The sequence below is a fragment of the Rhipicephalus sanguineus genome, chromosome 6 (genome assembly GCF_013339695.2).
Source record: "Rhipicephalus sanguineus isolate Rsan-2018 chromosome 6, BIME_Rsan_1.4, whole genome shotgun sequence".
Lineage (NCBI taxonomy): Eukaryota > Metazoa > Arthropoda > Arachnida > Ixodida > Ixodidae > Rhipicephalus > Rhipicephalus sanguineus.
In genome coordinates this window covers 142100494-142123231 of record NC_051181.1, presented here as the reverse complement: position 1 = coordinate 142123231, position 22738 = coordinate 142100494, and the positions used below count along the sequence as shown (strand labels likewise).

General features: G+C 46.6%; 1 protein-coding gene across 1 annotated transcript; it reads left to right on the top strand.

The window, feature by feature from the left end:
* Positions 1-2575: 2575 nt before the first annotated feature.
* LOC119396590 (uncharacterized) lies at positions 2576-6311 on the top strand. Its single transcript, XM_037663865.2, has 4 exons — positions 2576-2717; positions 3106-3277; positions 4183-4331; positions 5694-6311. The coding sequence occupies exons 1-4, from the start codon at positions 2576-2578 to the stop codon at positions 5906-5908; spliced, it is 678 nt and encodes a 225-aa protein (XP_037519793.1). The 3' UTR covers positions 5909-6311.
* Positions 6312-22738: the final 16427 nt, after the last annotated feature.

Sequence of the window (22738 nt, the reverse complement as noted above, 5' to 3'; positions counted from 1 at the left end):
GAGCGACACTTCTTTTTCACAACAGCAAATCGCATGCGAAACAGTCGTTCATAGCCGTACATCCTAAGATAACATTGTAACAACCAAGAAAGTCAAGTTCTTTTTTGTACAGATAGCTGTAAAGATGCCAAACAAACACACTTATCAGGCCCATCTCTTATTATATGCAAGACATACATGATTTCATGCGGCTTTTTGCCTTTTGCACAGTCGATATAATTTTGGTGTGCCTGAAAAGCGGCTTGCATTTTTCATTTTCTTTTATTTCACACAACTGGCAATGTCTAGGCAAGTGCATTGCACTGTGGAGACTGAAAGAGTTACAGTGCTCTTGAAGACTTAATAATTCAGCGTCCTGGCTGCCCAACATATGCTAAACTGCGGCTGAGCGAAATCTCATAGACAACATCCATTTCACAAGGCACATACTCAATTCTGTGAAGGATTCCACGGCATATGCTTTGTTTTATTGCGATAGCAATTATATGGACAGTCTCGGCTGAATTTTGCCGTCGCCGTCGCCGCTGTCATGCGCCGTATATGTATATGTATATATATATATATATATAAAAGCCCCAAAGAAAAATGATTCAGAAAAATGCTTCCGAAGAGCGGAATCGAACCAGGGACCTCTGGCTCCGCAGCGAGTGGCGCTAGCCACTACGCCATGAAACCCAGATCCTCCACGTAGCTAACGGCGAGCGTTATGTACAAACCCTTTAGCGACTCAGAGACGGCAGGCGCTTATAAGCGTTTCTTCATTACCAGCGAGATGGTGCGAGGAGCGCGTCGGCGAGCTCGCTCGCTTCTTCTTATGTTTTTAGTTTTGGTTGTTCGTTAGTTAGCAGAGATGGGTCACATGTAGGCTTTCAGGTAAAGGTCTGTGTCGAACAATGTGGCACGTGTATACGTTCGAGCATCGCACCTGTTCTCACTGAGATCTGTTTAGCCGAAGTTGACGTGTTGCTCTTACGTATCCTTACTGATGACCGAATTATACTTGCGTTTGGGTAAGTTGATTACTTTTCTATCATTTTAAATGTTAACCCAGATGAGATAACCTAGAAGTGGTTACCAGTGAAGTTTTCTAGTCTTTCAAATCGACAGGGTCCAAGGTCCAATTTGAATTTTACCTATGAACACCCTGAAAGCTCCTGTTTACAGTTTTTAGAGCTGCAATTGTTTTTCGATCAGAAAAGGCTCTGAAGAGACAAACGCCTTCGGTACAGAACTCGAAGGCTTTAATGAGGCAGAAAACTAATCCTTGACCTGCTGGTCAAACAGGTAAGGCAGAACATGTCTCAAGGAGTGGCCCCGCTCGAGAATGCAGCAACTTCTTTCTTGGAAGTTGCAACAGGCCCTTTTGCAGCCCTTTCCATGCCACTCTAAGCTTGTCAAGTGAGGAGTCGCATCCTTGTGTGTGAGATCCTCCCTTCTCAACTCCCGTAGGTATATGGTGCAGTTTAGTTTTATCAGTCAACTAGACAGGCCATGTTTCCTCTCGCTCTTCTCATGGCTGTCATGGAATCGTTGAGGACCCTTAGCATCAATGCAAAAAAAACAAGAGCTCGTGGAAAGCGAGAGGTAGAAGTTTAAGATTCTTCCTTGTGTGCACAAGTACTCGCACAGCCTAAGAAAGTGGGAATGAAATTTTAAATGATCACTTTTCTGTGCGATGTAAGTTGTCCCATCTTTGCTCACTAACAAACAACAACAAAGATTTTCGAATTGAAAGAAAGCAGACTGTGGAATCGCTCACAGAACTAAGTATGCACCCTGTAAAACCGATATTGTCTGTGAGGTTCCACTCAGCCGCGGTTTAATTTTTTTTGGCATACTGAATGGTGCAATAATAAGTCTTCTTTCAAGAGCACAGTAACTCTGAGTTACCACAGTGCAATGCACTTGCTAAGACATTGCCAATTGTGTGAAACGAAAAATAAGGGAAAAAGCATGCCACTTTTCAGGCATGGCAAGATTATCAACCATGAAAAAGGCAAAAAGGCAGTGAAATCATTGACGCCTCGCATACGATAAGATATGGGCCTGATAAGTGTGTTAACAAGGCCAGCACAAAAATAAACTTGACTTTCTTGGCTGCTGAAAAAATATCTTAGAATATACGACTATGAATGACTGTTGCGCATGCGCGGTGCTGTTGTAAAAAAGAGGTGTCACTTTAATGAATCGGTTATTAGTCTGCGCTCGTCCTGTCCATTTCTTTCCTGTGTCTTGTTCCCAAGCATAATTTTACGTTTTTTACCATGTCTTACCAACTAGTCCCCCACCGCACGCTCCTTCAGAACACATATCCCTTCTCCTTACAGCATCAAGTGTGATATATATTTCCTAAATCTTAAACAATATAAGGAGAATACTGAGAGCTAGAGGACTTTTTGGTAAGTGTCCAGTAATGCCATAGCTCACACTGCCTTTAGTGTTCATTTACCTGAATGTATTACAATGATTAAACCTCTTTTAGGAGTGAAAAAGAAGCTCAAAGTGGCATAAAGGATGCGAGTCCATAAAGCCGTGGATTCAGAGTATTACCAATCATCTGTATTGGGTAGCTGCAATGGGCCAGGGTGATGAAGAGCTCACACTGAGCATGTGGAGGAGCTTGTTGAACCACATCTGCAACATTCACCATGGCCATGAAGGCCCCTATACAGAATGTCTCCACGGACCACTTGAAGACAGAGACTGGATGTCAAGAGGTGTGTCCTTTTATATATAACCACTTCTTCATATTGCACTGTTTTACTCATTTTTTTGCATTCTATCCTGCCACTTGTAACCAGCAACTATCTCCAGAGCTGAACTGCAAAGCGAAATTGATGTTAAAACTCCAGCTTTAGTCGCATATTGTTATTACGGTGAAAGGAGCCACGAAGATCCTTAGCTAACAGTTGTATGGTGCAACTACTTGTACCAACACAAGCTGTTGGTGCAGCAAACTCAATGGAACATTTTTCCATAGACTAACAAAAAATTTATATTGTGCTTTGAGCACGGGCAGTAATGTTTATCCTTTTAAATATTTGTGAGCTCTCTTACACAGTGCGTTGCACACTTACCACGGTTGTACTGCTTTCATGTTAAAAGACTCGCAGGCCTTCAGGAAATTGCGGGGCATCCTGGAGAACCCTAGGCTTCTGGCTGACCTTCGCCACTTGTCTCCCAGAGCCCAAACGTCATCGCTGGAGTCCTTTAACAACATCCTCATCCGGTTTGCTCCGAAATCGGTGGCATATTCTGAAGACGGAATGCAAGCACGGTCAGCTGCAAAAATTATATGCAATATCTTTTGGCATGTACGAGTTTAATAAGTGTAGGCAAATTGTGAAATGCACGAGTATATTTTGCTAAATAAATTTTGCAAGCCATCTTTCAGCTGCACTAACCGCAACATTCGTCCATGTAACTAGTGAGCACAATCTACTTTAGTATGTTACTAATTAATTGCATATCTTCAAATTAGTAATAAATTGTCATCAAATAGACACAATGTTTTTTTTTAATTGTACGTCTGCACGAACCGAATATGAGAGTATATGCACTGCCCCTTTCTCCAGGGGCGTAGCCAGAAATTTTTTTCGGGGGGGGGGGGGGGGGTTCAACCATACTTTGTGTATGTTCGTGCGTGCGTTTGTATGTGTGCGTGTATATATACGCAAGCAAAACTGGAAAGTTTCGGGGGGGGTTTGAACCCCCCCAACCCCCCCCCCCCCCCCCTTGGCTACGCCCCTGCCTTTCTCCTCTGTCCTGATGCATCCAACACACAGTGTCAATTCGTTTTAACAACCACATTGCTCAGGCACTCTGGGTTTCAAGAACACTATCAAATTTAGCTTCTTGCCTATCCAACAAGTAAATGTGAAATGATCACATGCCAATGGTTTGTTTTCATCTCCAGAACTCTCTGTGTCACTGACCTTTTAGGCCTGTCATTGGTAATGATGTGATGTTCAATTTGCATGCGTATCACTGTTATTTCAGCGCATGCATGAAGAATGCATGATGTTGCAAAGGTTGTGAAGTACTAAAAGGACCACAATTGCCCTTTATTATGATAATGCAAAATGTATGTACATATTGATCACCTACTGCAACCATCAACAGTGAATCAATCAACCCAAGTGCAGCTAAAAAAATGTTTTCAGTGCACATCCCATTTTCAAGGACACAGCTGGCTGTACTCCATTTTAATGAAAATGCCTCAAGGGAGCAAGCAAGAACACGAGGAGGACAAAAAAGGTGGAAAGTGAAAATGTCGAAGGCAAGGAAGGGTCACTTCGCTGCTTTTCCAGTCAAAACAGCACCCACCTTTGGTACGCATGGTATTAAGTTCTTTTCTAGCATGAACAGGATTTGGGGACATATGCACGTACCACCTTTTCTCGTCCGTGACTGTGACGGCCTGCCGTAACTGAATGGGAAATAATCTCACGAAAAAAATTTGTTGTAAAAAACGACTACCAGTTCTATACTACAGAGACTTATTTGAACATTTTGTTATAATTACAGTGTCACATCACAAACCGCGTGGCTTTCCGGAGTGTTTAAAATTTGACAATAGGGCCCCATGTGTTTATAATGGGCAGTGTTCAATTCTCCTGGGAATCCACACGCTTTGCAGTACAATACTACTGCAATTTTACCAAAACGTTCCAGTAGGTCTCTACTAAAACCTCGAGTCGTTTTTGATTGCTTGCTTTTTTAAAGAGATATGATTTTTCTTTTTTTGCCCATTTCCCATTCAGTTATGGCAGGATGCCATTGCTACCGCCAAGAGATGGCGCCACGCAAAAATGTCCCCAAATCCTGGGAATGTTGACTAATGTCACCAACATCTATTATTGTCACCAACATCCTACGTCTCAACTAGGCACGACCACTCCAAGAAAGTACACGCATAAAGTTGCAGCACAAATCATTTTTCCAGGTCTTTTTTTTCCACAAACTGTACGAGATTGGAACCTGTTACCGGAATAGTACGTTTCTGTACCTGATAATCATAATTTTTATTCCCGATTGTGTTTACAATAATGCATAATTGTGCTAGATTTTTTGTCTCAACTTTCTGTTACCTTTTAACAATGCTAACCTATTGTCCTTTCATTTTCTTTATCTTGATGTTAACCTTGTTTCATATATTTGTGTTGCTTTTCACTATAAAACATGTAACATATGATCCTACAGATAGATGTCTCCCCTGCAATAACGCCTTTGAGGCAACGCAGGTATCCTGTAAATAAATAAATAAATTAGTAAGAAGATAAATATATAGCCCATACTGCTCGCCAAAAATGAGAAGTGTACCAAGTGTTTTCTGCTCTCCCGTTATCCCTGCCCAGTCTTTTCAATGGTCTGATAGCATAAATTAAGCACTAGGAAGCTGGCAAATGGCTCATAAACACAGGCTAAGTTATAGTCGTACCTTTTCACCAGAATAGCATTCAAAGCCCAATAAAGGTGGGCACCTGGTGTTGCGATGAAAAATGAGAGATCAATTAAACTGGACGTCAGGTTCCTTCTTTAGGGTATTTTCTCTATAATTTCAAATTGTCACTGGTTGCACGTTGGTACTAAGTAGAAATTTCTGTTCACATTCAGATGCTCTGTGTAATATCCTAAACAAGAGCAAAACTAGCAGGTTTTCTGACCATGACAATGCCCTTTTCTTATTGCAGCCTATGTCCGACTCCTCCTCCAGGATGTCACGGAACGCTGCAATGTCTCAGTGAGACAAAGTATTAGCCAACAGAGCAGCTCACAAGGCCATCACATGACTGATGCCTATGTCGACAGGCCTTCAAAAGAAGAGCTCCTGATGACCCAACGGCACGATATCGAACACAGAACTAGCTGTTTTTTTTTTCAAGATAGTCGTTTGCTCGTCCAGTAGCTACAACATATTGTGAAAGTGTAAGTGGTTTGGTGGTATGAATACAAAATGACATTCTTTGTAAGGGAAGTGTAATGCATACAGGATCAAGCACAGACTCAGCATCCAAGTGAGCTGCTTGGCCAGCTTAGGTTTCTGAGCCAATATGATAATTGGGCAGGGGGGGGATGCTTTTAAAAATGTAAGAAGGACAAATTTGTAGTACTACTAATAATAATAATAATGTCAGGGCTTTTATGTGCTAAAACCACAATATAATTATGAGGCACGCCGTGCTGGAGGGCTCTGGAAAATTTACTACCTGGGGTTCTTTAACGTGCACCGAAATTTAAGTACACGGGCTGCTAGCATTTCACCTACATTGAAATGAGACTGCAGCTGCCAGGGTTGAAACTACAACTTTTGAGTTGCCAGTCGAGCACCGTAATTACTGTACCACCATGGCATCTCTGTTTTGTAGTTCAGCTGTCATGAGCATGTCCAAAGGCTGAATGGCAAGGGAGATTACCGAAACTGGGCAGACGAGCGCAAACTTGACCATGTGCGTCAACGTCCACTCGGTACCGCTCACTGATAAATAGGCTTTATGAACTGTTGGTGTAACCGTTTTTAGTGATAACCTTTACCTTCAGACCTGCTATCTCAGATAACTACTACTCACAATTTGTTTAAACGAACATGCATGAGTAAATCCTTTCGTGAACTTTCCAATGACAACCTCTTGAGAGTGTCTGTCTTGTCACATCCTCATTTACTCATACCATCAAACCACTCATGCCTTTACAATAGCCGTTTTGTGTTCATTCTAGTTCTGTGTTGGATATGTCAGTACAAAATAAGACATCTAATTGGAAATTTGATATCATACTGCAGCGCAACCTCCTTCATGCATTCTTGAAAAAAAAAAAACTGGGAAAAAATGTACTGCATGAAAAAAGTACAATCCAAGTTCACTAAAACATCACACAGTTAAGCTAGCTAAATATTTGGGTAATGTTGGCATCATACAAAATGAAAACATATTCCACTGTACCAGCGAAAGGAACATCATGGCTGGCTGGGAAAGTGTAGCAATTTACCTTGGCAGCGGTCTGAAGAGAGGGGAAGGAGAAGAGCACCCAAGAATGTAGCAATAAGACAATGGAGTCATTGTCTGCATAAAAATTTTACAATCCATATCAATCAAGCAACACGTGTATGCTGGTCTCGCAGCTCGCATTTGACGGGTCAAAGCGTCCGCTATCCAGCCAGTTAACGGTCGAACACTTATGAACATTTAAACAAAGCTAACTTTAATTAGCAGGAATGGTGGTTACATTTCACCTAAAACATTCACAAGCACTCAGTTAGTCCCCGTAAAAAAAGCGGTGCTGTCGCTCGGGCTGGTGGGGTGAGACTGCCGCTACCTTGCATTTCTTCTTTCGTCGGTGACGTTTTCTCTCTCTCCATGAGCCGACAAAGACAACGCCGAATTGCACTCTGATGGTCGCACGTGTCGCCCGTTTAAAGTGGGTAACAAAGGAAGAAGGGTTTGGAGATAAGAAGGGACCCCCCAATCGGGACATATGTGGGAAAAGGACGCTCCTTCGGCGGCACTTCAAAGACAAACACAGCACATGGCCGCTCTCTTCAAGAGGGGACAGAACACTCCCTGCCTGGTGTCTGCGGTTGTTAAACGCCACTGTTGAATAAAGGTGAAAACAAGTGCACCACTTCTGATATCGGTCGGCAGAATGTCTTGATTGTGCCATTCCTTGTTATTTTCAGCGTTGTTGCAAAGTAGCGAGGTGCATTGTGCGCCAGCGTTTCCAAAATTGATCAGCCATGTTCTGCACTTGATGCCAGTGTTGTTTGTAGAGATTGGCCGTGTCTATTCCTCCAGTTGTTGTGGATGCGCATCCTTTCTTCTTGCGTTTCTTCATATTAAGTGGTGGAGCTTCCTCTGCATGACCCTTGACGAACAGCTCTTTCATGAAGTTGACGAAGCGTTCTCTTGTCTCCGGGTTCTTTCGCAACGTGCGTCGCAGCGAGTACAGTTGAGAAAGAGCTTGGTCTCTGTTGTATGGAAGCTGACCTCTCGGCGAGCGGAAAGGCAAAGGGGCGACCCAGTTGTTTGACTTGTCTAGACTTATTTCCCTATGTATTATCTTGAGGAATGCCCTGTCTTCTATGGAGAGGGCATGCTCATTGTATTCACGCGTTGTCTCGAACAGATTAGGTGCTAGGGTGTCATCTGATAGTGTTACTGATGAGAAATCATTCGGGGCCCGATGTCTATCCGTAGCGCAGAGAACCGGCGCTTCCTTCACGATGAAATGTTTTGTGCATGGGCTGAAGAGAAATGGTCGTCCGTTGTTGAGAACGTGTGTCTTAAACACATTTATAGTGCCTGTTTTGCGTGTACAACCCACGTAAACGTCTCCGACAATGACCCATCCGAGATCGAGCCTCTGTGCGTAAGGAGCGTCAAGCGGCCCGTTTATGGTCTGGCGAACTTTGTGAACTCTGAGTACATCTCGGCCAAGGAGAAGCAGTATTCTTGCCTCCTCAAGAGGCGGAATGTGAGTTGCAATGGCTGACAAATGAGGGTAGTTCCGTGCCACATCTGGTGTTGGAATTTCTTCCCTGTTGTCAAGAATCTCATCGCACTCGAGAAGAGGCGGGAGGGAAAGCTTGACATCACCCGATACGCTCCGTACGAAGAAGCCGTGAGCGATCCTTGCAACAACTTCAGCGCTGCCGGAACAAGTACGTAGTGCGTACCTGGTGGGTGTCCCCTCGACACTGAACTTGTCGAGAAGTTCTGGCCTAATTAATGAACGGTTGCTCTGCTCATCGGGTATAGCGTATGCTCTGGGTGTCATTTCAGGCTGAGACTGATGAATCACATCCATGAGGCAGATTTTAGCACATGATCTGTAGCTATCGTTAGCATTTGCTACCTCGGTACGCGTAGATGTGACTCTTCCTTCTGAGTGATGTGCCGGGTTGTCATTACGTTCAACAGGCTTCGGCGACTCTGAGCACGGAGATGATGGGTGAAGTGCTGTAGCATGGTCACCACTGCTGCATACATGGCACTTCACGACCACCTTCCATTGCCACTGCGTGTGGTTTGTGGATAAACAACATCGCAGGCAGATACCCTGCACTCTGAGGAAGGTTATCCACTCTTCCAATGCTATTTCTCAAAAAGCGCGACACCTTTCAAGGGGGTGGGGTCTCTTGTGATGCGGGCACCATTTTTCAAAGCTCTTCGGCACAGGCAGCTCCTTTGGAGTGGTTTCTGGAAAGTGTTCGAAGGCGGGATCCACATTTGTTTTCCTTGCTGATGTCGATGATGATTTTGTTGATGATTTTTGCCGCGGGGTCTTGGTCGTAATTTCTTCTTTTTGTTGTGTGAACGAAGACGACACATTTTGCGGTTGCAAGATGAAACTAGGATCATTCCTCATGCTTGCCTGATCTTGAACAAATTTGGAGAAAACCACAAAAGGTGGGAATGCAGTGTGGTGTTGTTGTTTGTATTTTGTTTCCACTGACATCCAATTCTCTTGAAGCCCGGATGGTAACTTCAAACAATTTTGTTTACACCTCTTGCAGTATCCAAATAGCTAAGGCCTGCGAGGTACGAATCAGTCTTTGCAGCCTCGAGTTCCAGCAGGAGGTCGCCGAGCTCTTGCAACTTCACGTTATCCCGGTACGGTATTTTTGGAAAGTCCTCCAACCTCTTCAGCAACGCATCTTCAATTGCCTCGGGACGTCCGAAGGTGTCGTCAAGCCGTTTCCACACGACGTTTAAGCCCTTCGAAAAGTCATCAACATGCACAGATTTCAACCTTCGAACCTGACGTGATGATTCAGAACCAAGCCATTTGATAAGAAGGTCGAGCTCTTCCTGCGCAGAAAGATCTACATCTCTGATGATGCCCTTGAAAGATAACTTCCAAGCACGAAAGTTCTCAGGTCGATCATCAAACTTCGTCAGTCCAGTAGAGACAAGGTCCTTGCGGCACAGGAACTTAAGGACGCCGACAAGCTCCGAGCTTGAACTGTTGGGTGGCGGCGTGTACGCAGGCGGCTGCTGATAATCACGCAAGTCTGTGTGGATGTTTGTTGCTTCGGCATGCTCCAAGCTCTGGCCTCTTGCGTGCACAACAGTCGCCCGAAGAGACGCAAGCTCGGCATCACGTATGGTTGCTTGCTCAGTGATGTAGCTCGAAACCCGTTGTGCTTGGTCTATAGGTAGGTGCATGCGCACACACTCCCTGCCATCCTGTTCTACGGCTGCCTCGAGTGCACTTGCCTGTGCGTCTGCTGCAGCTGCTTCTTTCTCATGCTGTAAGACTTCAAGTTCGAACTCAATTCTTACCTTCTCTAGGCGCATCGTGGCCTCTTTACGACCAAACTCAGCTCTGGCTTTGATGGCCTCGGCTTGCGCGCGTGCCTGCACAGCGACTAGGCTAATCGTGGAGGAGCCCGATCGCCGTGATCGCGAGTAAGCTCGTGAGTGGGCCGATAGAGAGAAGTGCGACGCTGTTTCCTGTGTGTTGTCGTGTTCTTGTTGCATAGCCTCACGTAACTTTTCGTTGACAATGGCCTCACGGTCTGCATCAATTGCCTTTTGGAGCTGCAATTCCTGCCTGGCTTCAGACGTGTTTGCCTTGTTGAGAAAGGAAGTGTATCTTGCGGTGACATGCTCGTAGCGCTCATAACTTGCACGAAGCTGCTTTGCTGCACTGGTGAACTGTCTTTCCTTGGCTCATGACAGCCTTTGAAGAGCGATCTCCACATTCTTCCAAACAGCGTCTAGTTTGCAGCAGTGCTCTTCGCGGCATGTTTCATAAATTTCTTTAGCCTTCATCGAAAGTGTTGCTGTTCTTTGCGGTCGAATGTTTGATGTGGAAGCTTCATCCTCCGATGTGACATTTCGACACTCGTGCATCAGCTTGTCCCGATCCATTCTTGCGTGTTTCATGTTTTGTCTCGAAGCGGACGTATGTGAAGCAAATGGTGCTAAGCTGCGCGTTGAAAGATGAAACGAGCCCACCTTGTTGCTGCCCTTGTGCTTTCAGCTGCTCAACTCCTGGGCGATGTAATCCTTGCAGTGGGTGAATGTCTGGGCCAAACCGGGGGTCTTGCCGTGGCGACGTATCCCATTGCCGGCGGACGTTGAGTTGGCGGCTGATGGCAGTTGTCTCGCTTTTTTACTTTGCTGGTGTCGCAGCTCGCATTTGACGGGTCAAAGCGCCCGTTATCCAGCCAGTTAACGGTCGAACACTTGTGAAAATTTAAACAAAACTAATTTTAATTAGCAGGAATGGTGGTTACATTTCATTTAAAACATTCACAAGCACTCGGTAAGTCCCCGTAAAAAAGCGGTGCTGTTGCTCGGGCTGGTGGGGTGAGACTGCCGCTACCTTGCATTTCTTCGTTTGTCGGCGGCGTTTTCTCTCCCTCCATGAGCCGACAAAGACGACGCCGAACTGCACTCTGATGGTCGCACGTGTCGCCCGTTTAAAGTGGGTAACAAAGGAAGAAGGGTTTGGAGATAAGAAGGGACCCCCCAATCGGGACATATGTGGGAAAAGGACGCTTCTTCGGCGGCACTTCAAAGACAAACACAGCACATGGCCGCTCTCTTCAAGAGGGGACAGAATAATGTGCACATGTGGCCCGAGAAGCAGCGCCCTGTCCACTAAGGTGGCAAGAGGAAAGAGCAGGTTGGTGGAATACCATGAGCATAACTAGCCATATAGAAGGCCAGGGAGCAGTGGCACAAGCTAAATTCCGTGCTCCTGTTGTGACACCGAATCTTTGAAGTTTCTCTGTACTCTAACCCTCCATCACCCACGAGTTGAACATCTCCTTTTGATTACAGCACTGATGCATTTAAATACAGTTTTATGTCCCCACTATAGAACTGCAGAATTCTGTTCAGTCATGTTCTACTTTTGTCAATTTATGAATTCCTGTTGCATATTGCTAACCACTGATATTCATTGCATCTAGTATTTTCTGTATTGCCATAGCCACCTCTGTATTTTTGCTACCCACTTTTGTAGGGCCCTTTCACCCTGCAGGTGAAATAAAAGGCATGTGATATTGATGCGGTGAATGAATGTGTGAACAGTTCTCTCTGCTTACCAATGCCATCGATTCACCTTTTCATCAAAGTGCTGGATAGTGAAAGCCGACATAGGTGGCCGATGGAAATTCATTGCGGATACGGCCTACAACACATGCTGGCAGCACCACACGGTTTCGTCGTCCCAGTCGGCCCCAGCACCAGCGTGTAAATAAACGATAAGCCGTGAAGCGGTACTTCCTGCACAAAGACATATTTTTATGATGCAAATGTCAACGCTATTTCGCTGATGTCCGTGACACCAGTTACGAGAAAATCACACCAACCCTTGGACCTGGCTCCTACAGCCATAGGCGTGCAACACGGCCCATTAGGGGGCATGGGGGTCAAAGCCCCCCTACCTCGGTTGGCCAAGTCCAAAAGACATGCTTTACACTGAATGAAAAAAATGAATATGATACGATGACGTGGTTCCCACAATGTCTTACTTATGGTTTCCGACTTTCCGGGAGTAAAGATTGGAAGTAAACAGCTCTTGGAATGCAACATCAGGGGCCTTCGGCCGCCAGTATCATCAAAAACCTGCGTGGCCATAACCCTGCACTTAAAACAATGACTGGACAAGTGCGACTGAGTATTGGGCAGATTTTGCACACCCACTTGGTAGTTTAGGGGGGCGGCTTACCTCCCCTCCCCCCACCCTCCTCCGTGCGCACTCCTATGCCTGTAGCCACAATGCACAATTAGACTGGCACACTACCTCCTCCCCCATACACCCCCTTTTTTTTCGGGAAATTGGGAAAGCAACCTAATTACTTGTGCAGGTCGGATGGAGTAGGTACGCCATGGTCCTCAAGTTCCCAATACATGGCTTCTAGCACGGCGGGATTTAGACACAGGCTGTGGAAATGTGCGTGCCGTGTTATGCAATCGTCGGTGCCTTTAGCAACGACTTGCGCAATCACTCGACAGCACACATTTTCCACAGCTCTTGCGCTGCGCACACAAAGCCCACAAAGGCACCTGCAGGAAAAACAAATGAGTGTACGGGAACATATCTCTTCCGGCGACCAAACAACAGCTCGGTACCAAACGTAACACATATTAATCAACACGAAAGGGAGACGCGCACGGCCTATATTTTCACACTTATGTAAGTGCAGCGCGACGATGTGGCTTACCACGACACTCCGACAGTTCTAAATATTTATGGTTTCTCCCGATGGCTGCTGCAGCACTCGTTGGTCATCGTTCGCACTACATTCTATGATTCACGGCCGGGCTCGACTGCACGTATCATTCTATGTTGCCGAGCCGCGATTGACAGGAATCTTTCCGTCAAGCACTAGGTCGGCAGTGTCATTTCAGCTGCCGTTCAACTTCAAATTGAGACTATGACTTTGATCGTGATGCCAGTACGCGTATCCATCAAGAGAACGAGCAGCTATCACACTTACCATTGCATACCGTCGATTCCTGCGTCCGGTGACGGCGGCGGTTCGGAGTCGTCGTCTGCCAGTGCCGTCTTACGAGGCGGGGTATCGGAGTATGGGTCGAAACCCATCTCGGCTGTCATTCGTTGCAAACGCGCACGTAGGTTTGCGTCCATGGTTGGTAGAGCGATGAAAACACTACGGGTAACCGACTCGCAGTTTTCAAGCACGCGCGATACACGGTGCGATAGGGCGATAGCTCCGCTCGACGAGAACCACGCAAGCCGACCGGAAGTGGCGCCACAGACCACGTGGTTGCGCCCAGAAGAAAAAAAAATTCCGCCGGCGCTGGGCGGAGCCTCGCACCTCCTCGCTCCCTCCCTCCGCTCCCTGCTTAGCTTTCCGCGCGCTGGCCGCGCTCCTCCTCACCCTGAGGACCGGTTCGGCGTGGCCCGCGGAACGTAAACATCGTCTCCGCGGAGCGGCTGCACCGAACTGCGTCGATTGCGGCGCGGTAGAAACAGTTGCACATCTCCTCTGCGAGTGCCCCGCCCTTGTCGACGCACGGAAGCGGCTGAAAACTGAGTACCACCGCCACGGCCTGCCCTGTGTAACCCTACAGGACTTCCTGTTCCCCACCGGCTACGAGGATCGCCGCCGTGGCGCTCTTGTGGCCCTGATCTCCTTCCTTCAACGCGCGGGCCTGATCGAGCGGCTTTTTCTAAGCCGCTCGTACAGGGTCGTGTGTTGCAGTTTGATCGTGTTGCGGAGGCGGGAGGGAGGCGTCTCGTTTGCCGTTCTAAGCCGATCGACACGTTAGACCGGGCGCTTCTCTCCCGCCTCCGTTCCAATCACTACCTCATCCTCTTCTCTCTCTCTACCGCCTTCATCCCCCCCCCCCCCCCACGAGTGTTTTGGTTGAGGTGTCCTACACAGAGACAGTTAGCAAGCACTCTTCTCCCATTTTCCCTCCTTTTCCTCTCTACCTATACCAAGAATAATAAAGAATCACATCTCCGCGCGCTGGCGGCTTTGAGTTGAGGGAGAAAGATGCGGAACGTGAATTCTATAATTTGGTAACACCACTTAGACTTGACGGATTCGAAAAATTTTTGCGGCATATGACTCGTGAAGAGTCATACGTCAATAATGAGACTATTCCAATATAACTAAGAAAGGTGTTGCAGGGCCCCTTTAAGCAAATGCGCTTAACTAGATGTCGTTAAAGGGACACTAAAGTGAAACAACAAACAACAAATGAGGCTGATAAAACGCTGAAAACTGTAGTGTCATTAATTTCAACACCGCATTATTAATAATAGATGAGAAAATAAATGTCTAAAGTTTCATATTTAAATTTCCAGCAGAAATCTCTGATGGTGACGTCACAGATTTCAGTGTTCTTTTTTTTATATCGGCTACATTGGCTCAACTAAATTTCTCGAAACTTGCTATGTTAAGTCTCTGGCTCCCTCGGAAGACGACGTACTTCATTTTTACCGATCAGAAACTACGTACCTAGTAGACACCGTAAAAAATCTATGACGTCATGACAACTGGTGAGGGAACATCAATATAGCGTCGGCACCCGCATTTTCTTTTCGCGTGTTTTCGCACTTACCGAACGTCTTCTCGCAGCGAGCGTGATGTTCTTGGTATCGTGAAAGAGTAATTTACTAATACGAGAAAAATCGTGTTTTTTTCTCTTTAGTGTCCCTATTAAGAACGCCGGAGGCTTACATTTAGTCGGTGTAACGAACGGACCGTGCCTCGCGATCGCACGCAGCAATCGCTTTCCATCAATATGGAAACGCACGAAACGCGTGCGTGGTGCCGGTCGCAGCCGGCTTCAGCTGGATAGAGGGTGTATACATCCGCACATGGGCCTCTACACGCTGTGTTGGCCGTACCGATCGAATTTTCGATACACCCGCGAAACAGGAGGCAGATTAAATCGATCGTTAGTTATAGGCGAGCCGAATGGAAACGCATCAATGCGTGCAGGCAAGCCCAGGTTTTCTCTTTCATTTTTTTTCTCGTTGCTTTAGGGACGTCTCGAAAGGAATTGCGTCCGTCTTTTCTCATGCCATCCCAAACAGTTTCACCCTTTTTTTTTTCTCTCGGTTGCCACTTTTTTATTACCCCTAGGTTATTTATAATGTTAGAATGCCCGCTGCCGCGACGCTCTTGTAACGTCGACTCCAGAGGCACCTCCATCTGTGTCTTACGACGTGAGACGGTTCCGCTTTTTGGGCCAGCCGTCGTATATTTGCGATAGAAATCGATGCTACTATACGCACTCACGTTCGGGGAAGAAAAAAAAAGTGGGCATTCGTTTCGCCGTCTCGGTTGATGGTGCCGCCGATTAATCGGACGTCGTTTTGCCCCTCTGAGAAAGGAAAACGGCAGTCATTTATTTGTCCGCGAAGTGTACGAGATTGGTCTGCGTTTTTTTTATTATTTCTTTTTAATCTCGGCCTGTAAATGCGCGTACTGTAAATGTTTACGCGTCGCGAATTGAAAGCACCTCATATTGCCCATTTTCCTCATTTGAAACACACCGACAGAAAAAGAAGCGAAGGTACAACGACATCGTCGAACGCGTGGTATCAAAACAATCAACGAAACAACAAGAATTTTGTAACACTGGCCATCTTGGCTGCATCTCTGATTGATTGATTGATTTTGATGGATTGCTGCATCTGCAGTGTCCTGGCACGCTCAATTAGTGAGTGCCTGTTTACTTAACCTTGCACCTCCCTGACATTTGATGCCAGCGACCTCTGGCATTAAACGTTTACTGTCTCTCTCCTTCTGTCAATAAAGAAACTCATTATTAACAGAGAGCTTTAGGTAATCCGCAAACTTAGCGTCTGCGTATCACCAGGTAGCTGCAAGTTTTGAGGATGGATGGATGGATAGATGCTATGAGCGTCCCCTTTATAACGGGGCGGTGACAAGTGTGCCACCAGGCTCGACAAAAAAAAATCTTTTTCCTTTTTCTTTTTTTAATGTTGGCCTAATGCCTCTACTTTGATAAAATCTATCTTACTACAGGAAAAAAAAAAACGTAAATTCTCAGCCCAGTTCTCTGCCGTTTACGGCAGACTGTCCTTTTTTTCCCCAATATTTATTTTTGTCCTTTCTTTTTAATTTTCTGCCACCAATATTCTAACCGTCTCTTACTTATTTTCATCACGGGTGTGTTCAGCTCTCCATTGTTGTTGAGAGGCTGGATAGGTGGTGATATCTGGCGGCGCAGAGGTGAACCAGACAAGCGCAGAACTGTTGTCGTAGTGGTCAAGTGTATTTTACTTCACCGTTGGCGTAAAATTTCGGCAGAGCCGTCATTCCGAATGAGTTTGCCGTGGCAATTATTTTTCGTTAAGGACAGTCGGCGAAAACAAACAAAGCCTGCGTGATATTGCGGGAACAGAACGCGTCACAATCTGTCGACGCCATATCTCTGGTAGCCCCGGCACACTGCAAATGACCTTACGGAATACCGGGTAACCAAGTTTGTTTTCTCATCAGCCCCTTTTTTTGCGTGTTCCGTTAAGTATTCGCGAGAACAAAAACAAAGTTCGAGTGACGTGTGAGAAGGGGAGCACGTGTTAGCTAGTTTGAATCACGCCGCAATGCCTAACCGCGCTCGGGTCTGTCAAACTCGAGTCAACAAAAGCGCGTGGCCTGCACAAACACGGGACTGTGGCCGCAAATGACGCACGCTTTCTTTCCAATACACTCTTACGCCCTGGAGCTTCTAGCCGTCCGTCCCTTCTCGAAGTGGTATCGCAAAATTCACTCACATTGTTGAAGAAAGCATTAAAAGAAAAGTGTCACCCACTTCTAGACCACGCGGCGCTGCTGGGAAAGCGTCAGCGGTTTTTCGAACGCCGTTCCCTGCGGTCCCCGTGGGGGCGACCTCGTGATACGCGGTAAGAAGCGGACACTGCGAAAACAAAAAATCGAGTGAGACCGAGTCGAGGCCCCAGAGACTCGAGTTCCTTTTTTGTCTTTCTGCTTCGCTTTAGTTTGCGAAGGCCCTGATCTGCAAACAGACTCCGTACGCGGGGTGAAAGCTCTCGAGAGGACGTCTGCCCTCGACGGTTCACCGCAGTGCGAGCGTTGAGGGTCCGCGCCTGGGTAGAGACCCTCGCCATAATGCACGCGCCTCGAACGGACCTCTGCATGCCCAACGGCGCAAGCGGAACAGTTTCTGTTTTGGGACCTTTACCCCCATCGAACAGTGGCAGCATGCGCAAGCTCTAGTACGGCTTTGCTTTGAACGCGGGGACTGCAGCTACACACAGGCTGGCGCTCGGACCCTATTTACACCCCGTCTCGAACAACTACCCCCCCCCCCCACCCCCCAGCTCAAACCCTCCCACGCGACCCCAGCGCTCCAACCCCCCTTCGAGCCTCAGCAGTCGCCCAAAAAAAGAAGCCTCCAGACACTCTGTACAAGCCTCTCACAAAGTTAACCCCCCCCCCCCCCCTCTTCTACTTGATAAGAGAGGCGAGTAGCACGCCAGTGCACTCTGAACCCCTCTATGCCCTGTCTCGAACATTATCGACTGCGGAACTTTCGAAGCCTGCACTAAGCATACGCCACAGCGAAAAGCAGCAGCGCTGGATCCATTTTCGTCACTCGGCAAACACATGAAGTGCGAGCTAACTATGCATCGACGATGCCAAAATGTTTCCTCTTCGCTAGCTCTGTGGTCTCTCGAATCACACTGTCGCGAGCCGATAACAGCGGGCGAAAGGCGAAGAGAAAGCATGGGGTGGTGCTTGAAATGGCAGGGGGAGGGGGCCTGCTTCGCGTGTTTCCTTTCCTGTTTATTCTGCACTTGAGAAGGAACCGCTTGTTTCTTTAATTTATTTATTTTGTTTTGCTTCTATGTTCTTTTCAGAGTCCTTTCGTCTTCAGTTTCGGAGAGCTCACGCTGAGCGATGAGCGAAACCCGTTCCTCACGGAATCGAAGCGGATGCTACCGGTGGCACCAAGGACGTGTTGGGAGCGAAGCCGGCGGCGACTGATTTGTCGGCTGAAGGAATCCTGACTGCGTCCCGTGGCGCTTTTAAAAGACTTGGGAATTGAGATAGGTACGAAAAAAATGATGCAGAGGGAAAACTGACGTATGGCCGCGCGTGACAGGCCTGGAAAAAAAAGGAAGAATATTAGTAGTGCCAAAGGGTTTTCTGAGCGTGGCGTTTCAACCGCGGTTCGCCGCAGACGAGTGTACAGCTTAGGGCTCCCTCAAAAGAAAACAAACAATTAATAGAAGGGAGAAGAAACGGAGAGTAGAACTATAGTTTCCTTGTAAATGTTAACATGGTAAGAATGTTTTGTGAAAAATGCGTTGACAACGACGTCTAAGCGAAAACTGTGACGTTAGCTTATAGTTCTCCAAGTGTCCGTCTCATTCACACGATGTTATGTGTTATACAGTGAACATTGGGTTTGAAGGCGCTAAAGCTCGTCAAGTGATATACGCGATTGCTGGTCATTTTGTCGATCGCTCCTTCACTAATTGTTCATTTGGTGTTAGACCTTGTGCCTTATGCCTTGTATAATATCGTTTAACTTGTCAGAAGTTTAATAATTGTGATAAATTATTTTTGGATCGAAACTAGCCTACGGCTACAGTCCACCCCCTGCTTGCAAACTTTGTACAAAAATAAATACCTAAAATTCAATTCAATTGAAGATGCTGCCTTTCTTGCCTACAGCGCAGGCTTTGAGAATTCTGTTTGTTATTATTGTTGCTATAGCAAAGACTTGTTCATCCTTGAAATTAATTATCATATCCTCTTCATATTTCAGGTTTGCACTTATAATAACAAAACGGACGAACATGGCATAACCTACAGCACAACCCAAACTATCAATTGTACGAACTTTCCCACAGGAGAGTCGGATAATTTTACATTGTATAGTCTCATCAATCGCAGCCGCGCGTGTGTCATATCGTTTGTGCTAACCGTCATGGGAAAAGGCGTTGCCTTGCGCAAATGTGTTTAAAGGGGGGCTTATCGCCTTTTTCTTGCGTGCTAAACTAAATACAATTGTTCGCGGCTTGCGTTGGGATGAAAAGCAAATGGACGGTGTCGTGTTATTCGCGCCCGTATTTTTTATATTGTAACAGAGCAGGTTTAAGGTTCAATAGCAGGAAAGACATTCTGCTTACGCTATCGCGTAGCATCTTGCTGAAATCAGGCGCATTGCTTAACAGATACACTTTCGTGCATAACGGGCGTTTCCAAAAGACAGCTGCAGCCATTTCCTTCAGCAGCTAAGCAAGCAATGCCCTTAGACTATGTACTTATTCTTGTACTCCGTAACTGCACAAAACGAGAGAGAGAGAGAGAGAGAGAGAGAGAGAGAGAGAGGAGACAGAGGAGTACTTGGCGTAACATTGACCCCAAGCCCAGTCGCATAGAGAAAAGTAAAGCACCACGTGAATGCAAGGTCAGCGCAGCTGTTGCGGAGCTCGAGAGGGCCATAAAGCGGACAACCAGGTGTCTTATAACCTTTGTTTATGGAAGCACGAATGCCTTTAAAATGAGCCCTTCACACTTAAGGGTGAAAAAAAGCAAACAAAATCAATACTGCGCTCGCTCCTTTGAACCAACACGTGGCGTCGTTTCTTGCGTTATGCGCCGCATGGTCGGCAGTTTTCTTTTCTCTTGACTCAACGACTGTCTCGGCACCGGCTTTAAGCAAAGAGTAATAACCTGCTCTCGTATATTTAACTGCCCAAAGGCGGCGGCCGCGCCTCGACTCGTACATTGTTTTACGCTTCGGTGAAAGACGTTCCCGAAAGCACGTCCGGTCAATAGTGGGCAAACGTAAATGCCAAGCTATAACACGTTGTATGTCTGCCCATTCGTTTTATAGCCCTCTATTGATTCTTCAGCAACAGGTGTAGCGAGGAGCCAGCCGACTCTATATGGAAAACGGCGTTGTCATTGCTTTCGTTACTTTGGTTTGCTACTAGTTACCTTTTATTTTGTTTTTGATTGTCTGAAGCTGTTTTCTTGCTTGTTTTGGGAACATTAGAGCGTAAAAACAGACATTCACATAGATCGACACAGGACGGGCGCTAACTTTCATCTAGATGAAAGTTAGGGCCCGTCCTGTGCGCCTCCATTTATGTGAATGTCTATTTTTGCGCCTTAATGTTCGCAAAAGCTATGTACCTTCTCCTCGACTGCTGAGCTGAAGGTCGCGGGATTGAATCCCGGCCACGGCGACCGCATTTCGATGGAGGTCAAATGCTAGAGGCCCGTGTACTTACATTTATGTGAACTTTAAAGAAAACTGTGGTAAAGATTTTGGAGCCCGCAACTACGGCGTCCCTCATAATCATATCGTGATTTTCTATCGTGATCTTAAACTATCTTACTTGTTCTTCTGGTAAACATGCGACAGAAAAAAAAAGTAAGTCTATTCCACAGCAACGATGCACCGATCTCTGGAGCAGACGCCGTTTCAAAAGCCGTACTGATATTGATTAACGTTGACCATTAGTGTTGCGAACTTCGTAGCTCTCTGATATTACTAAAATAGCACGATCAATCATGGCTGAACGATGGTTGCAACACAGATGTCGACGAATGCCCTCTTTACGGGAACATGGTCAAATTTCGAGTTCTCGAAGCTTCGTAATACCTCTGTCTGCTATTGGCTGACTGGCTGCGCTCATTCGCTAATTGTACACCAAGTTTACAGCACACACGACTGCATAGACTGGACCCGTGTCGTCGACTTCGGCCTCCGTCCGGACTCTCTCGACTCGAGGCAACGGTGCTTTGTCGACTGTGGCTTGGTGTTGCTTTCACCAAATCTTTTGCCTTCCGAATCGGCATGGCAGAGAGTGCTACTTGCAGCCAGTGTGACAGCGAAGAAACGATAGACCACGTTCTTTGTCGCTGCCCTCGCTACAGCTCGCACAGACTGTCGCTAGCTGCTGTGTTGGCCCGCCTTGACGACAGACCCCTGTCGGAACAGTCAGTGCTGGAATGCCGACCTGAACTTTCTGCACAGCGAAAATCGTTTAAGGCCTTACTGAACTTTCTGCGTGCCAGTGGCCTATTGAATAGGCTTTAGTACTGCCGATCTACAGCTTCCTTTTGTTTATATCTTTTTTTTTATCGCGCGCCTGCTCTTCTCTCCGCTGTCCTTTCCATCTTTCTCTCCCTTTCCCCCTCCCCTTAGTGTAGAGTAGCAAACCGGATGCTACAATTCTGGTTAACCTCCCTGCCTTTCTCTCGTTTTATTATATCTCTCTCTCTCTCTGTACATCTGACGTCGCAGTCGGTCAGCTTTAATGAAGAATTGCGACACTATAAGAACAGAAACGGCTTCGTTTACGACTTTGTAAACGAGGCTCTTTACCTTATAAACAAGTTATAAACTAGGATCCAGGTGCCATGAGAACTTATTCATGCACAGTGCATTTCCAACAGATTGCGATCGGCATGATGTAACCTGAAACTGGTACGTCGGAAGGCACCATCTCTTGCACTCATCACAAGCATGGTCTGGCTTTTGGCTATCTTTCCAGGCGCAATAATGTTGCATCTGCCTATAGGATGTGTTTAGACACGAGTCACACCTGCTGTTTTTCACCTCTTACCGTTGTCATCAGGACACCAGAATTTGCCGAAAGTATTGCGGCCCAGAAAGCCGCGCGCGAAGAGCCGAATGCAGGAGAACATGGGACAGAATTTGCCAAGCTTTCCTTTCGTACTGATCTCTGTCACTGAACAGTCAGCTAGCTACGCTGATGCTATGCGCGCGTACCATCCGAATTAACCAAAAATTCCTCTGACAGATAACTCTAGCGTAAGACATTTTTTTGAATACGGGACCCCCTCTTCGAGTAACGCCTGGAAAGCTTCCAGTGAAATCGGGAACCAAAACATACGGCGTTTATCTTGGAGATTCGGACATTTCCGTAGACGCAACAAAAGAAGCACTCCGTCGATCTTCCTTTCGCGAGAACAGCCGTTGACAAGCTGGTGCACGTTTAGCGTATTTACGAATGCGCGGGGGAAAGGAGACAACAGCGGCCGTTTATTCAGCGCCAACAAAAACGGACGTTGACTGCACTCAGGTCGATACCGGGACCTGAAACTTCCACTTTGATATTCGCCGCTCGCTACATACGGGCCACGCGAAGGCCACTTTACATACGACCCAACGTGCTTCTACTCACACGCGTCACCGCCAGTACACCAACACACGCATGCGCGAACATCTTAGAAGACGCATCGTGCGATCGGGACGCCAGACAAGGG

What these genes read in the sequence shown, in the direction of transcription:
- LOC119396590 (XM_037663865.2), top strand. Translation starts at nt 2,576, where the DNA reads ATGGGCCAGGGTGATGAAGAGCTCACACTGAGCATGTGGAGGAGCTTG. An exon ending in CAGAGACTGGATGTCAAGAG is followed by an intron (nt 2,718 to 3,105) that starts GTGTGTCCTTTT and finishes TCATGTTAAAAG; the next exon opens with ACTCGCAGGCCTTCAGGAAA. An exon ending in CAAAACAGCACCCACCTTTG is followed by an intron (nt 4,332 to 5,693) that starts GTACGCATGGTA and finishes TTCTTATTGCAG; the next exon opens with CCTATGTCCGACTCCTCCTC.